At 36.5% G+C, this 17417-nt stretch overlaps 1 protein-coding gene across 35 annotated transcripts in view; it reads left to right on the forward strand.

The window, feature by feature from the left end:
- Positions 1 to 17417, forward strand: part of INPP4B (inositol polyphosphate-4-phosphatase type II B) — a 747831-nt gene that overhangs the window by 493170 nt on the left and 237244 nt on the right. For 29 of the 35 annotated variants that reach the window (XM_070258367.1, XM_070258371.1, XM_070258379.1 and 26 more), the window contains one exon: positions 6525 to 6604. In XM_070258367.1, coding sequence (XP_070114468.1) covers positions 6525 to 6604 — 80 coding nt within the window. The other 6 variants (XM_070258434.1, XM_070258456.1, XM_070258486.1 and 3 more) reach the window with 4 other exon arrangements.

Genomic DNA, 17417 nt, shown 5'->3' on the forward strand with positions numbered 1-17417 from the left:
CTTAGAGTATTGTCTGCTCTGACCATAGCACCTCCAAGTCTCATATTCCAGGCTGGGAAAGAGTAAAGGGCAAAGGCTCAGATCATCTGATTCTGTTCTTTCAATTCTGCAAAACAACAGCTTTCCAGGAATTCTCAGTTGGAATACTAACACTTAGATATCACTGAGAAGAGCTGAGTCCCTAGGCAGAAGGCAATCTGGGTACAATTCCTTCTTAAACAAAATCAAAGTGCTTTTAGTACTGAAAGAAGGGCAGAATGGGTATTAGGTGTTAGTAAGGTCTCCGCAGTACTACTAGATGTTAGACTCCATGAGAATGAAGACCCTGCTTATTTTGCTCACTCTAACAGTCCAAGCTTTGTGCCTGGAAATTAGCAAATTACGATATCTGTATTGAATGTATTGGGAAGTATACCGTAATTTTGGTTTGCCAACCATCTTATATTTTTTAGAACCACCAGAATTAAAAGAGGGGGATGGTCACTAAAAACAAAAATAATATGGTAAATATCTAGTACATTCTGTGTCACATCAGAACTCAATAAAATGGCAATTATATTACTGAACTAAATCTCAGGTATAGTAAGAACGAGACTAAATAAGAGCTGACATCAGCATGCCGTGGCTTCTAACACTCTCAGAGAACATGATATTCTAGATAAGAATTACCCCATCTTGAGCACCAATGAAGTTCTACCAGTTAATAAACATCTCATCAATTAATCCTCAAAATATTTCTTTGGACACTGCAAAAAGAGTCTGACAGTTCAATTTCTTGGTCAAGAAAGTAGAGCTAATAATGGCTTTGCCATCATGTTAGGACTCTAGCGATTAAGTACTCCAATTAAAACATGAGCGAAAATCTTTCATTGTAAATCCTTCAAATATGCTCCATACATTTCTTTACATTCTTAAGAAGCACCTACTGGATGCACCCAAACCTTTGTTGATGACTTAGTCAAGCAGATGCCAATCTGTGCTGTGAGAGCTTTTGAGGTGTATTCATGGTAAATATGTAATTTTATAGTATATGACTTTAACCTAAAGTGCTTTTCAGTGTTTTCTTTGGACCGTTCACCAACTTTTAGCAGATTTCCCCCCAATTCTTTTTTCTTTCTGATGTCTTTTTTTCAATGTGAATAGTTCATATCCTGTTTGCCTTCCTATAGATGAGAAACCATGTAACTGTATCCGTTAGGGTTGACAGTGAAGATAAAGTACCTGGGTTATGAAAAAGGGCCTGTCCTGTAAGTTATGTGTACAAGATGTTGTTTATCCACCTCAAGACATCAACTTCGGATCTTCAAACACCTTTTAAAATTTACACAGTTCCTGTATATAGTTTTGTGAGAATAGGTCAAAGTATTATTGATAGATTCATTTAGCATCTAAACAAGCACTATCCAATGTAAATATAATGCATACCACAAATGCATGCCATGTATGTAATTTTAAATTTTCTAGTAGTCCCTGCTTTTAAAAAAAATATAAAGAGGGGCTGACCCTGTGGCCAAATGGTTAAGTTCATATGCTCCGCTTTGGCAGCCCAGGGTTTTGCCAGTTCGGATCCTGGGCACAGACGTGGCACAGTTCATCAGGCCATGTGCTGAGGCAGCATCCCACATAGCACAACCAGAAGAACCTACAACTAGAATATACAACTATGTACTGGGGGGCTTTGGGAAGAAGAAGAAAAAAAATAAATAAAAAGGTTTATTAAAAAAGGGTGAAATTAATTTAATTATATTTTATTGAGCCCCAAATATGCAAAATATTATCATTTTAAAATGTAATCAATACAAAAAATTGTTAATGATATATTTCACATTCCTTTTTTTCATACCACATCTTATAAATTTGTTGTGTATTTCACACTTAGAACTCATCTCAATTCACAAGAGCCACAAACTAGTGTTCAGGATAATGCAGCTCTAGACAGTACTTGGAAAAACTTGGGAGATTCATGCAAATTGTAGTATAAAGGAAACCTATACTCTGAATAAAGGCTTTGTGAGATTACATAAGTGATGGAGGTTTGGCCAGCTCATGGCAATGCATATGGGCTTGTACATCCTCTGGCTCCTTCTGTATGGCCAGGGGACCATTGAGGACCTGCTGCAGGGAGGTGTGCAATCCTGGTGAGCAGTCTGGAGATCTGTGACTTGCTCAGGGTCCCCACAGTGGCTGGTGGATAAACTGTTTATTTGTACACTCCCTATTGAGAGAGGCCAGGGATTGAGACAGATGCCCCACTTTTTTCCACCCTGCTTGATACCTCTCTCCAGCCAGGTGAGTGATTGAAATCGTGCATCCAGCAATTTAATGATCACCTGCTTTGGGTGCTGGCACCAGAATCATAATTGTGAGTGTTTGTTTCACTGTTATGAGCAGTCAAGAAAGGTCAGAGCCACATGTTGTGTGGGCAGAGAACCTGTCAGAAGGAAAGAGAATTGCCACCTGTCCTGGAAATAAGGCACAGCGTGAGGGGGATGAAAGAACACTGGACTGAAAGGCAAGACCCTGGGTTCTAATTCGGCTTTCTGCATATTAACTAGTTTTGTGACCATAAGTTAGCCAGTTAACTCCTTTGGGCCCCACTTTCTTCCTCTACAGACTGGCAATGCCTTAACAAGCCTTGATATTCTTTGATTCCATGTAGACATTTCTTGGGCCCTGATAAACTTTCCATATGATCTACTAAAAATTTGAACTACAAGGTAGCTTATAGGTAACACGTGTTCAACAATAATAACTGTAGAGGCCCATATAACCTTTGTATTTTTTTTTTCACTTTTTATGTAGAATTTCTTCTAATATATATTTCCCCTGAATCTAATTTTTATTTTTAAACATATATTTTCTTTTTTTATTGCAGGCATTTCTCATAGATTTTTTTTTTTTTTTAATACTCTGCCTTTTCCAAAAGGTATCCAAGGTGGACTTACAATACTTTTAAGTCATTTGACTTCTGGGTGTGTTACCTTAATTGCTATGCGAGTTAATGTTTGTGGAATATTCCTGTTTTCTCAGCAATATACTAAGTGCTTTGCTTGGGTTACTTTAATTCTCATAACAACAGCTGTGAGAAAGATACAGTTAATCATATACAACTTTTTCATACAGAAATCAAGGCCTAGAGTGTTGGAGGAACTCATCCAAGACCACAGGTTTGTGAGAGAGAGGAAAGAGATCGAAGGCCTGAGCATACCCATCACTGGATGCAGCCCAGGGGCTAGGACAAATGGTTTAACTGCCCAGATTTCCATTTTTGGAAAATAACTAATTTCGGACTACATTTCAGACCTCCGAAGCTCCAATTCTAGTGAGGCTTTACATTTTTTTCTTTGTCTTTTTTATTTTTCCCCTGATATTAAAGCTCCCAGTGTGAAACCTTTAGGATGAGAATTTTAGAAACGGCACCGAATGAGAGATAGAAAACATTGTTCCTTGAGTTATATTTGAAATATAAAAAAAGTCTTAAAGAATTCTCTTAAATTCTATGATTATGATTACAGTGACAGCAAGGATAAAGTAGCTTTATATTGTTATTAGCTTATGATATAGCATTGTGCACTGTTTTCCCTATATGGAAATGCAGGTTTCAGAAATAGAGAAGACTATTTTTCCCTTTAATTTGTTCTTTTACCAGGAGTCCAAAGAATGTTCATGTAAATGAATGATGTATTTTCCAACTTTGGGAGTGCAGAAGGCCCTAGTTTTATTTGTGTTGAGGTGAAGCAAATACATAAAAACCTGCTAGAAAATAAATGTATAGGCAATTTCATTGTTGGTGTTGAAATGTGAAACAATTATAGATTGTCTTTAAATTTGAGGATTTTATTAATGTATTTTGTGCAACATCCAGAGTATACAGTTATTTTTAGAATAAATAATATTTATATCTATATAACATCTCCTCTTGTTTGACATGTTTTCATAATCTAATGCCATAACGCCTTTACCCAAATTGTTTTCTAGCAGATTGTGTTTTCGCTGTAAGTTCTCCTATTATCCTTCGAGATTAAGCATGTGGCTGACAGTTGTGATGGAAAAGATTGACTCAAGAGCATTGTTCTTGGCACACTGCAAACAGTGCAGCAGTAGGCATACCACACGACCCCTCTGTTCCACACCCTGGGCTTGGCTCGAAGATGGACAAGCCAAGGTCCGCCTCCACAGGAGCTTCTGGGCTGGTGGACAGGAGAGGCCTCCAAAGGCTTGTGGTCACAAACTCTGCTTGCAGCTGTGCCTCGTCGTGTGTCTGCAGCTCATGTCTGAAAATAGCCGTTCCACCTGTCTCTCATTGCTATTTTCCAGTCTGGGGCATTTGCTGCTTTTATTGTCAAAAAGACCACAGTAACATTCATGGCGTATGTAGTTTGTTTTATTAATTCTAAAACCATCCATACCTTCAAAGTCTCAAAAGGCAAAGAGAAGAAATAATTTGAAATTTTAGGGCATCATGAAATTTCTGGTCAGTTAAGAGTTTTCTTTGAATGAGGATAATGAGTGAGGGGTGGGGATTTAAATTAAAAACCCTAATTATCATATAAAGAATAAGTGAGATAGACATCTCGTTAAAATACAAAATGCTAAATTGAAATTCACTACAACATTTTACATGTACTGTCTGCACACTGTAAAATTGTTTGATTTCCCACACTTCAGTGAAGTATAGTAGTTTATAACTATATGCAGAAAGAGCATTTCTTCTATATCTAAGAGAATAACTAGTACTTGAAAGCTTGCACTATGCCATTTGTTCATTCATTCTTTGTCAGTAAATATTTATCATGTACCTACTATGTGTTAGGCACTGGGGGTTTATCAGAAAACAACATAAAGCTTCTTGTGCAACTACTTCAAATCTCAATTTTTTGGTGGGGGGACAAAATAAATATATAATATTTAAGCGCCAATAGAGAAAAATGCAGCAGGATAAGGAATAAAGAATAGCAGTGTGTGTGTTGAGAAGGGGTGCTCTTTTCTATGGGAATGTTCTAGTAGGTATCCCTGATGAAGTGACAAATGCTTTGGTTCAGCTGGATCTCTCCTAGGCTCTCATTACCTCGTGCTGAAAAGTCATCCTAAATCTCTGCATACTTTGTTCATACAGCTGTTGCACTTCCTTTTCTGCCATGATTCACTCTCATTTCATCACTCGTTGACCTGTCATCAGAGCTTGTTTCCACAAATCCTCTATTTTCACCTAATATTCTTCACCTAATAATTTGGTCTCATATTCTTCTGGCTTTGGTGACTTGGTGTCTAAACCAGCTCTTGACTTTCAAATTAATTCACTGGGTTTATCATTACTAAAATACAGGCATCTCAAGTTTAGAACTGAGTTGTATTTCAGATGTTTGCCTTTAAGCCTTTTGAAACAGTTCTTCTAAGTTAGAGCTTTGAAAAGAGAGAGGAAAATTCTGACCTGAAGCTTTTCTTTCCTATGTCCAACAGTTGCTCAGTGCAGATGGAGCCTTTTGTGTATGGCATAACTGCACACTTTCCTCTGAAAAGACCCAATTGGCCTCAGACTACTTAAGTCCAGCCTCTTATTTTAGTGAAGCCTGGCAACAGACATATGAAGAGAGAATGTTCTGGAAGATGTAGTATTGACTTCTTGTAGAGTATTACAATATTTTAGGCAGCCATGGCATGGGTAATAATATGGTTTTGATATTTTCGTGTTTACTTCTTGACCTTGAGGGGAGAATGAGAAATTCTATTCATGCTATACCATAATAGTATGACTTTCAAATCAGAAGTAGCCAGGAGTATTAAAAAGAGATGAAAGATTTTTATCCTGGAAAAGAAAAATCAATTTAGAGTTTTATTCTTTACATTATGAATCAAAGAGTATAGAAAGTAGATATTCGTACATAGTCAACACCAGTTATGATAGGTTAAAAAAGCAATTTTAGAAAATGTGACTGAATAAGTCCCTTTCTTTTTTGGTGTATTGGAATGAAATTGTCCCATGCTAGCATAGAAATAACAAAGGAAACAAATGCTTTTAAACATTGCTATGATGGGGGAGAAATATAGCATTTCTATTTATAGCTTGTACAGAGTCCCACATAAAAATAGCTCCAAGTGACAGATTTGCTCATATCTGGCATACAAAGTTGTTGCTGCCAGTGACTTGAGGAATTCTGATAAGAACAACGTCGGCACTGGTAAATATTGAAAGTTTATCATCTTTTCTTTTACCCCAGTTTTCATATGGGGAGAAAATTAGTTCGTGGAAAAGTCTTGGCTTTTGTATTATACATTTTGCTATTTTCTAGGCTATTTGTCTCTTTATTTTTAACAAAAGGATTTGCACCCCTCGACCTCACCCCGTGAAGTGGGTATATTACTGATGATTGTATCTCTGCCAGTGACATATTTGTCAGGCTAATAGATTTAACATTTCATTCTTCTAAACATTAATTTTGTGTGATTGGTGTGATTGGTGTGACAGCAAAAATATTAAGAACCTCAGAAATGAATGAAAATCGTTCTTTCTCTCTTATTTTCAGCGAAGTTTCCTGGGCTATGCCAGTTTTAAAGTGGGGGAGCTGTTGAAGTCAAAGGAGCAGCTGCTAGCCCTGAGCCTGAGGTGGGTCTCTTTGTCTGCAGAAATGCTGTTCTAGTTAATAGCCCGTGATATTTATTGATGGCTGGTTGGGTTCGAAAGTCACAATTCCTGCAGACGTTCAGATGTCAACTCTCAAATGGCTTATATTCGCTACTGCAACAAGTTATGGTGAAACAGCAGTCATTCAAGTTCACATTAAAGTTCATATTTCAAATTGTCGAAGGTTATCAGCCCTTGTAGGAAAAAAAATACACATTATCGTTAAAGTGATGAAAGTCTGTGAAAGTAAGAAAGTAAATAGAAATGATGAGTGTCCTATTAAGTAATTTTTTTGTTACTTATCAAAATGTTACTTTTTAAATCAAGTAAGTTTTTACGTTTGAAATATGTTTATTAGAGGCAACATTGAGGACTTATGATAATAGAGGATAAACTGAGTATTCTCTTTTTTTAAGCTTATTTTGTTGCTATACTATTAGATATGAGATAGTTATAAATTAAAACAGACCATATTGAAACAGACAATAGATTATAGCTGATTTTGAGTATAAGTACAGTTTGTTTTGATACAGAAGATGAGACAAAAATCCTTAGGAAGTTGCATAATGTTTTAATACTAACAAAAGTAATAAATAGAATAAATATTTCTTTTTAAATTCATAATAAATTTGAAACAATAATAGTATGTTGTTTTCTAACTGTGTAATAACTTATAATCACGTATACATGGAGAATACCTCTTGCTATATTTGTATAGTATAAATGAATATAAAAATTGTATGGAACTCTCTTTGTAAATCTTAAGATGCTCCTCTTTTGATGAAACTTAGAGACCACTCTCAGGGAAGAGAAAATGTCTTAAGTTTGCCCTCTGCCTTGGCCCCCAAGGACCCACTGGTAACAAACAATTTATTTCAGTAAGGATGTTCTTGCTCATACTGGAATCTGTACTGCTGGCTGTCTCTTTTTCTGATTTTTCCTGATCCTTACAGTTTTGCATGTTGACTCAAGAGACAGTATAAAATAATTTAAAGTAATCCATATTCATGCAGACAAATAAGTGTTGGTGGGTTCTAATGAGGCCACTATCTTCTCTCAGGCTTCTTTTAGGCTGTGTCTCTTAAACATGTTATTTTTTTGTTGTATTTTACTTGAGAAAACATTTAAAAATCTCTGTAGTTTTGTGGTGATATTCCCAATAAAATTTTGCTGTGGTTATTTTCAATTTGTAGTATGTAAGGGCCAGCTAAAATATCTAGCTATCAGTGTCACTGACACCTAGAAAATATCTATTGCCAACCTAGCATGGTGGTTGGATGCGACACAAGTGCCCCTCGGCTCATGATATGAGGTCTCAAACATTGAGCTAACTTAGAACTACTAGTGGGGCACACATATTGTGGATAAGATGCATTCACTTAATTCCTCCTCTTGCTGACTCACAAGCTACTGTATTGACTATAGCAAGACTGTCATCAACGTCAGCAGCGCACTACACAACATTGAGACACTGCCTGTGAAACAGAAATCAGGGACGAGAAATCTTTAGTGAAATGGAAATTAGTGAGCCACACAATACCTTAGAGAGAGGATAGGAACAGAAGGGTCAAGTTTAGGATATTAATGTTGGAAGGAGAAGGGAATGTAATAATTACAGGTTTAGATGAAATCAATACAAATTTCCACTTTTGATTTTAATACCTCAGCTTACAACTCATTTGATTTCGATTGTATAAGAGGAAAACAAGTTCAACCACAAAGAATGGAATTTTTTAGAAAAGATGATTTTTGAAAACCAATTGTGGACTAGGTAGGTTAGTATTTTTTTCCTTTTTGTGCTTTGCCGACTTTGTGGATTTCTCTTCCTATGAACCAGACACAGTATAGACTTTTCATAGCCTTTTAATTTCTGGTACTTTATGTTTTTTTAGTTCTGATACAATTTATCTTCTTTCCTTTGACTCAGTAGTCTCTGAGTTACTGAGTTGAAAGAACATTAGGTCAGGGATAAGATTTTTTTTGGTTATTTGTTTTGTTTTGTTTTTAATGTTCCTTTGCACTGATAATATCTGACCTTTATTCTTTTTATATTCCAGTAATTATTTTTAAAGCAATAGAATTCTCAGATTTTTGTAAAACAAATTCGCAGAAATAAGGATGTATTTCTAGGCACCATTCTTTGATGGTGAGCTTCCCCAAAATCACTGTCCCTTTGGGTTGCTTCTTACCAGATACTTCAGATTCCAAAACTCTCAAACTAGTTCCACGGAACACCATGGTTTTATGTGGCTACTAGGTCATGTGTATTCGAACTGGAATTTTTGAACTGAATTGAATTTTTTTTCCACAGAAAACTTAAAGGACAAGAAGTGTGTGTCTAATTTGTATATTTAGACTCAAATTTCTTAAAATAGAATATAGTGTATTTTTAAAGTTGTAATTTGTTCGCATATATTGGGAAAATACCTCCGATGTAAAGTGGTTCCTACTCATGCAGTTCGTCTTCGTTTAAATGCACAGTGGCTAAATTTCTGTCTGAGTCTTCTAGCATCCTAATTGGACTGGATATCTATTTACCTTTGTATTACATCTGCTTTGTTTTGCTAGTTTACATTTGGTAGTTCCTCTCTCCTCTGACTTCTTTTAGATGTCAATCATTTATATTTTCCGTTTTCGTTCTCTAGTTGATTGCCATATATTCCTGACTTCCATTATATAATATAAAGCTAGGGTTTTTGTATAGAGGATTATAATTGTAGGCAAGAAAAATATTGGATAATCTTATAAGAAGAAGAAGAAGAAGAATTTACTTTATTCTCTTGTAAGTATATTAGAGATCTTGTCTCGTTAACCCTTATACAGTTAGCCTGTAATGTTATTATTTTTGCCATCTTATAAGTTAAGAAACCAAGGCGTAGCAAGCAGGTAAATAATTTGTACAAGGTTACAGTGCTTAGAAGTAGGAAAGCCACCGTACGAAGCCACATATTTCTGACTGCAAAGCCTATGCTGTAATGACCCTTTGTTTCTTTTGACAAAAGAGACAACTGAGAACTAGTTAAAACATATCACATGTCATGTGACTTAGTAAAGGCAGAAAAAAGCAAGGCCTCAGGTCCAGGACCACTTCTTCATGGACTGAGTCCACCACAGTGCCTCATCGTAGACTAAATAGAGACATAATGAGTGTTAACACACCATGGAGAACTCAGGAATATTAGCCATGATGGCAGAAAGTGGGTACCAGCCTGCTAAGTTGGGGGGAAATGGAGGCTGAGGGAAACTTGTGGAATCTATTCTCACCCCAGAACATGGCATTACGAGGCCTTCCACCTGGTTTACTGCCCAAGCACCTGACAATCATTTACTCTACCAACCTGATCTGAATGTCTTGGCACCATGCAAGTAGAAATTTGGAACACTATAACCCTGTTTTATGATTTAATGAGAGAATGGAGAAATTAAGTCTGTCTCTGGGAATGGCGCTAGTAGTCGGGAAAAATTACCTTTCTCTTAAAGTATTCTAACAACCACAGAGGCAGAAAAAAAGGGAGGAGAGTATAACTTTTTTTCTAGAAAATCCTTTTCAGAGAATAGAGACAGATGGAAGTGTTCTGACCTTGTCTGAGCTTCGTTGCATGTCTCCTCACAGTTTGGATTACATTCAGTGCTCATTCATTCAGCAAGCTTTTATTAATTTTTCATATGCCACCTGCAGTGATCAATTTTTTAGAAATTTTTAAAAATAGCAGAGTTAATATTTTGCAGTTGATGTTATTAGTAACACTGTTAATGAACAATCTCATTATTAACTGAACATCTACTAGCATGCAAAGAATGTGTTAGATGCTTTCTGTGCATGATCTTATTTAATCACGCAGCATTATCATATTCATTTTACCGCAACTTATCTAAGATCCCACAGCTGCTGATTGTACAAGGAAGGTTAGAATTTACTTTGGTCTGACTCCAAAGCTTGTTCCTTTCTTATTTTCCTGCCTTGTAGGAAGCTAATGATCTCACAGAATCTTTACTTCCTTCTCCATTTTATATTTCATCCTTTGGAGAGTTTTAGGAACCTCAATTATTTTTTTCTCAATGCTTTATCTTAAAATTCAGTCATATGCCTGTGGCATAGTACGGGTTCAATAATTATTTGTTGTAATTTTGATTCATGAGGATGACTTCCTTATGTCTTTATGGATGCTAAATGTACACTTAGTACCATTTGTGTCTGAGTGGAATTCACCTGAATTAGCGAATATAATATAGTATAAGCATTAGAGTATATCTGAGACGAGTAGTTCTCGGAGAAATGAGTGATAGATTGTAATTTGCTTGAAAAGCTGAAAACTTTACTTAGAATTCACATTGATTTCAGTGTAGGCCACTTTACCTCATCGCAGAAACGTTCAGCTCTTAAGCGCTCTGTTAGTTCTTTTGTAACCTTCTACATGTAACCCTCCAAAACTAAGAAAATATTTATATGATTTTATCAGAATGGATGTGACAACATTTTCTTAAATACAGATATGTAAGAATTTATTCATAAAAAGAGAATTTATGTTTTCTTCTCATTTATTACTTCTGCCACATTTATAATAGTGCTGCCATGTAACATGTAATATAAGACTCCAGTGATCCTAAATGGACGTATGGTGCTATGTTTATAATATACAGATGTATGGGAGAGCCTATGAAAGAAATAAGCATTACAGTTCTACTGTTTGTTTTTAAATTTTCCCTATTTTGTGTAACGTTTGTATGTGTATGTATTCATGCATATACAACTGTATCATAGATTGTGTGAATGGATATCTGTTTGTGCATCTATATTATTTTAGGACTATTTTGCTTTCTCACAAACCAGGAATACTTATTTTCCATTGTCAAATGTGTGTGCTTATAGAAGTTAACATCCAAATTATGAGTTCTTCAGGTTTTTATTTTTTGGTATTTTGCTTAATTTAACCTCCTTAAACTCACACACACTTCAATTTTGTTTCTAAAAATAAAAGAATGAGAAAAACCCCACGTTTTTAACTTAATCTCCCATGGCATGTTCATAACTTGGGGGCTGGAAGTAATGATAAGGAGAGGCTCCTTAGACTGTAACATACTGTTTTCTACACAAGCATATTCAGAGTGATGAAAAGATGAAATTGTCACTAGTATCTCACAGGTTGGGAGCCCAGGCATGGTCTATAGGCCACAGGGCAGTGGATCAGGATGAGTTTGCTCCTGGATGCATGAATGCATCAGAATTCCCGCAGTAACCTGAGATCAACGTTGGCCATAGATAGAGTCTTAGATGATGCTTCTTTTTCATTTAAAATGAAATTAACCTTTCTTAGAGTTTTAATTTCCCTGTGTGTAAATAATAGTTATGCAAGTCTTCTTAATTTAAGCACCAATTAATAGTCTAAAGTTTTATATATGATGAAGACTTCTATAATGACATCTTTTCTTATCAAAATGTATTTGAACTTCAGAGATAATCTAAAAAATCACATCAAGCATCTTCATAATCATGTATATTTGAATATATTTCATTCTCTTTGTAAAGTCTTCCAGTCAGCTTTTTTAGGTACCGGAAAGTAGGATTACAGCAGAAAGTGATAATGGTTCCACAACACTAATTCTTGTGTATGCCTAAAACATTTTGTATATTAAATAAAGGAAGAGACATTAACTGGCAGCCAAAAACCCCTTTTTGAGAGAGAATAGCATATTCATGGTTAATTAAAAAACAGAATAGTAGTATGCTTTATTGAATGCACCACTGGAAAAGTTAAAGGATGAGGATGGCATGTAAAAACCTAACTTAATTGATGATTTTGCATAGAGTTGACTAAAAATGCACATCGTATACCCTGAAAGCAATGCCTAAGAACATTGCATATTTTTCTCTGGGAGTGAACAAGCAGGAAAACGTGCAAGTCAATAGCAAATGCAGACTCGTGATTGATCCAGATGCACAAAGAAGTGGAAAGCCTCGCATCCTTGGAGTGCTTCCTTCACTGTGCTTTTGGCATGATTCAAGGGGAGGTGACAGGCAGCTCCTCCTAGAGCTCCTCTGATCCTGAGACTGACTCGGGCCTCAGAAACACATAGGAAGACGTAACTTACACTGTTTGAGCTTACGATGGATTAAGCATTTCAAATGTCTTATCTTATTTAATCTTCTAACAATCTTGCCTGGAAGGTGATATTATTCCTATTTACTAATAAGCGAACTAAGGATTAGAAGTTTGACTTCCTAAGATCACACAGCTGAGACGGGATGGAAAAGGCAGATTGGGAAGGAAGAAGGGTTCTTGATATCAGGATTTCTTGGAGACTATGTATTTTGTTTGAATCTTAGAATTAAATAATTTTAGAGACTAGAAGAGATCTTGGCACCTCAGCTTCTTCTTGGAGCCTTTTAACAACAGGGAACTCAAACTCAAGGAGCCACGTGTCTTTTCCATTTTCAGACAGGTCAGTGTAGCAAAGTATTCCTATTTTATCCCAAATTTTATGTCCTTGCCATGGTCCCAGCTCTCCTTCATGGAAATAGGTAGAAAAAGTCTCATGCCTTTGCTCTATGATCACATTTGAAGGCAGCTCTTTTGTTCAACTTTAAATCTTTGCTCCTTTTTTTTCCTCAGGAAGGAATGTAATGTCATAGAAAGAATGCCAGACTTTCATACCAAACTTGGGTTCAAGTCCCAGCTCTGTCACCAGCTGTGTCATCCCAGGCATATTGCCTACTCTCTTTAACATCTGTTAATGGAAGTGCTAATGACTTTCCCAGGGTTATTCTGGGCAATTAATGAATGCAGTGAAGTTCCATGCACTGCTGTGCATTAGAGAAAAAGACTGTAAATACTGTTTTCTTTCCTTCTGCATTAAACTTACTAATTCTTCAACCATCACAATGTTTTGCTTAGTTTGCTTCCCTAGTTTGTTGAAGTTCTTTATTAAAATGTGGTATCCACATTTCTCTAAATTGGTCCATGCAAAGGGATTGATTTAGCCTTTGATCTCGATATACCATTTCTATTATTTGAGAAATGAGTGCTGACCTGCAACTTAAATTCTGGCTTTAGTCTCTCTGACATCAGATTTGGCTTCTTATCAGTTGGCAGATACCAGCAAGAGGCATATGGAGAGCAGTTTGTTTGGTTGAAACAGGAAGTATTCCAATAGAATTGGGAAAAAAATAAAATTTGTTTTGACTTAAAACTTCAGCAATACAGTGCTGAAATCAGTACGGAAATTCATAAATGTCACACAGAGTATCAATTGCTTTTAGAGTTTACTGGTGCATTTTATTGCTGAATATATCAAAAACTGTCTACAGAAGTAAATTCAAGTGACATTTCTCAGGACGGGATTGTGAGAATGAAGACATCAAACACAGAAGTAGGGGCATTTGCTTCTGAAACAGATTATGTTCTTTTATGGGGCTGTGTTAATGTCCTTCAGGGACACAATTGCGTAAAATTATCAAAAGGCTCTAACATGAGCCACTTTGCAATAATTGTTAAAATTACATCAACTTATAATAAAATCAGAGAGTGCAGAGTATACAAATATCATGGCATTAGGACAGTAGAAAAGTAGAAAGAACCCATGATTTAGAGACATACCTGAGCCCAAATCCTGGCTCTTCTGTTGCATGACAGGATGGCTGATTGCTCAGTTTTCTTATCTGTGAAATGGGGATGACAGTGGTGCCCACCTCACAAAGCTGTTTTGAGGCTCACGTGAATTCCTAATGTGAAGTGTTCACAACAATGCCTGTTACACAGTAGGTGGTCGATAAATGCTAGCTATAAATTTTACGTTTTCTTTTATCGGCCAGCTTCTCTAGCCTTAGGGGTTTTTTTTCAGGTGAAAATTATTCATATTATACACAGCCTATCTGAAATTTTGTCAGATGGAAAGCAGGTGCTCATCATGCTGGTCACCTGTTATTAAAATTTTTATTATCAGTATTATTATTTTCCATTTCATTCAACTAGACTGTCTTTCATTTATAATTTAAATGGCTCTGCAGTTATATCGTCTGCCTTTTTCTTTATGTTCCTAATCCATTTTCATGAGGCTGTAGGTATGACCATGGAAACCAATTAGCACTTTCTTAGTTTGCATTATTCAAAAGATGTCATATTAGTCACATTGCAAATTAGAGTTTTCAGTCACTAAAGGGACAACACATACTTGGAGTACACTTCAATAGCTCCTCAATTTGTGTAGAAAAGCCTGAAATCTTTCCTCTTTTAAAATGCAAATCACACGAAGTTAGTATCTGTACACAAAGACCTACCTGCTTAAGAAGTTGAAGAGCTAATTTAGCTTTGAAGAGAATTTGTAGGACTGATTAGGCCTGCAAGGAATTGTATTCGACCTGAAAATTTTGTATTAGGTTTGCCCATGGTTACCAAAGTCACTTTTATCATTATCACTCTGTGTTTCTATTGCTCTGGACACATTTAAATCAGCTTTTTCCAAATTGTTTTTTGGAACACCAATTTCCCTTCAGCTATTAGTATATGTTCTTTGAATGAAGGAGTTTTATGTCAAATAAGTTGGAAAATGCTCTTATAAGAAAAAGGTGAAGTTGGTTACCTTACTATAGTATTTCTCAGAGCCTTCCTTAGCCCTCAAAGCCCTTTGGGTCTCTCAGAGGAGAGATGTCACCTGCAGCTTGTCCCAAGCTAATTTGAACACAAGAAGCTGTCTTCATGGAACACATATTAAGAGCTTAGCAGACACTGTGTTCCAAGGAACACAGCTACATAGTTTAGAAAATGCTGATTTAGAACAATAAGAACAACCATGAATTTTCCAGAAGAATACATGTGTGGCTATGTGTTTACCACTTTTTCTCACCATAAGCATATTCTCTAACACACACATCTGTAGGCAGGCACGTGGTCTTCACTGAAATAAACACTTGCTCCTACACACACACCCTCCACCCCCACACATTATGCCTCTAACCACATGCAATTACTCACCCTATTTCTCCTGTGCCCCATGTCCCCATTGCCAACCCCATGGCATTTTACACCCATGCCGTGGCCTATATAGACACCAATTTGTGAAATTTTCACAAAATGTATGAGAAAGGAGTGACAAAATACATGCTGTCTCTTTTATGTTCACTGACAGGTTCTTTTTAAGCTCAGATAAGTGGGCACCTGTTTATTTTCACAATCATCTAATGCTGTAACTACGCTAAACTGAATTTGGTTCTTCCCCTGAAAGCTCTGCCTTTAGGTGTTTTGCCTTTCTTGGTTAAAATTGAGAACCATCAAGTGCCCAAAATGCAGCCCAAGCATCATTTTCAAATCATCCTTTCTAAAATTCTTATCTGATTATGCTCTTTTCCTGCTTTAAACTTTGTATTCCTTCCCACTCCCCACCCAAATGAGCTCAACCGTGAACATATGCAAAAACTTCAGCCAAGATATACAAGATGGCAAGTCTGCTTTTTCACGCTCATCTGCAGCCACACACATTATGCTTGACACTGACACCACTTCCTCCCTCATTTACAGCAAGCTTTGTGCACATAATGCTTTCTAAAGGTGGAGTCAGAGTCTCTGTCTTTCTCTGGAAACCCTTCTTCTCAGGGTTTTGAGCTCAGTTTCAACTTCAGCCAGCAAGAGAGCACAGTGTTTGTATGTGTGGATGATGCAGTTTAGATTCCTTCCCACGCTGACTTCCAATTATTTTCCCTCCATTTTTTGGTATCTCTTGCTCAAGGAATAAGTCTTACTCATCCAGAAAACATTACTCATCCAGAAAACATTGATATTCTCCAAATTTATTCTCACCAGGAACTGAGAGGTAATAGTCTCCAGGCATGTCAGTGCAAAGGTCTGGTCACCATCCCCCTCCGTTGGCTCCTCAGTCTCCCATGACCAAAGGACCATGTTCCTGTCAGCAGGCCTTGGAGCGGGTGCCTGAAGAAGCAGAGCAGAGCTCATCATTCCTGCTCCAGCTAACAAAGACTTAATGCGAGAAGGTCACCATTTTTTAACTGTGTTTCCAATGAGGTTTGACTTGGCTTTTCTATTTACACATTGTCAGTTCTACTTAATGTATATGAGTCAGCTGTGAAGGAGGTTTCCTCCCTGAGGGAATATAGAAAGTGACCTGCCCCTTGACAATGTATTTCCCCTAATAGGATGCTCTAGCCTATGATTTTCTGCCCTAATCCATTAACTGAAATTCACTGGTGTCTGTTGTTCTGTGGCGTAGCACGCCTGTCTCATAGTAAAAATGGAGTTGAAAGAGATTGTTCACAATGAGGCTCCAGTAACATAAAGAATTGAGTCAGGAAAAGTAAGGAGAATACTATTTTATTAATAGAAGATAAGGAAACAGAAAGTACATGAAAATAATGTGGTAAATGACTTTAAGAAGGCAGAAGAGAAGGATGAGATCAAAGATAAAAACATGTAGAATAAGCAAGAAGAAAGAAGAGAATAGGCAAGTTTATTTTGCTTCGCTTTATTACCTTTAGCACCAATGTAAGCAAATTGTTTTTCTCAAGGTTGTGCTACAATGAGGGATGGTTGTTTCTAGAGATAGGCTATTTTATGAGTGATTCATTGGATCCTTTGATCACTGTGCTTAAGCTTAGTAGAATTTGATAGAAAACATTAAATAATTAAGGATTCTTCTTTATAACATTGTGTGACACTGATGAGTTTGTTACATTCTGGAATAGTTTTACCATCTTGCATAGAAAGTAAGTTTTTAAAATTAACTGAAATCATTGAATACAGGTTTAATTGGACCTGACCTAAGTGCTACTGGGGATATATTACATTTG

The sequence above is a fragment of the Equus caballus genome, chromosome 2 (genome assembly GCF_041296265.1).
Source record: "Equus caballus isolate H_3958 breed thoroughbred chromosome 2, TB-T2T, whole genome shotgun sequence".
Taxonomy (NCBI): Eukaryota; Metazoa; Chordata; class Mammalia; order Perissodactyla; family Equidae; genus Equus; species Equus caballus.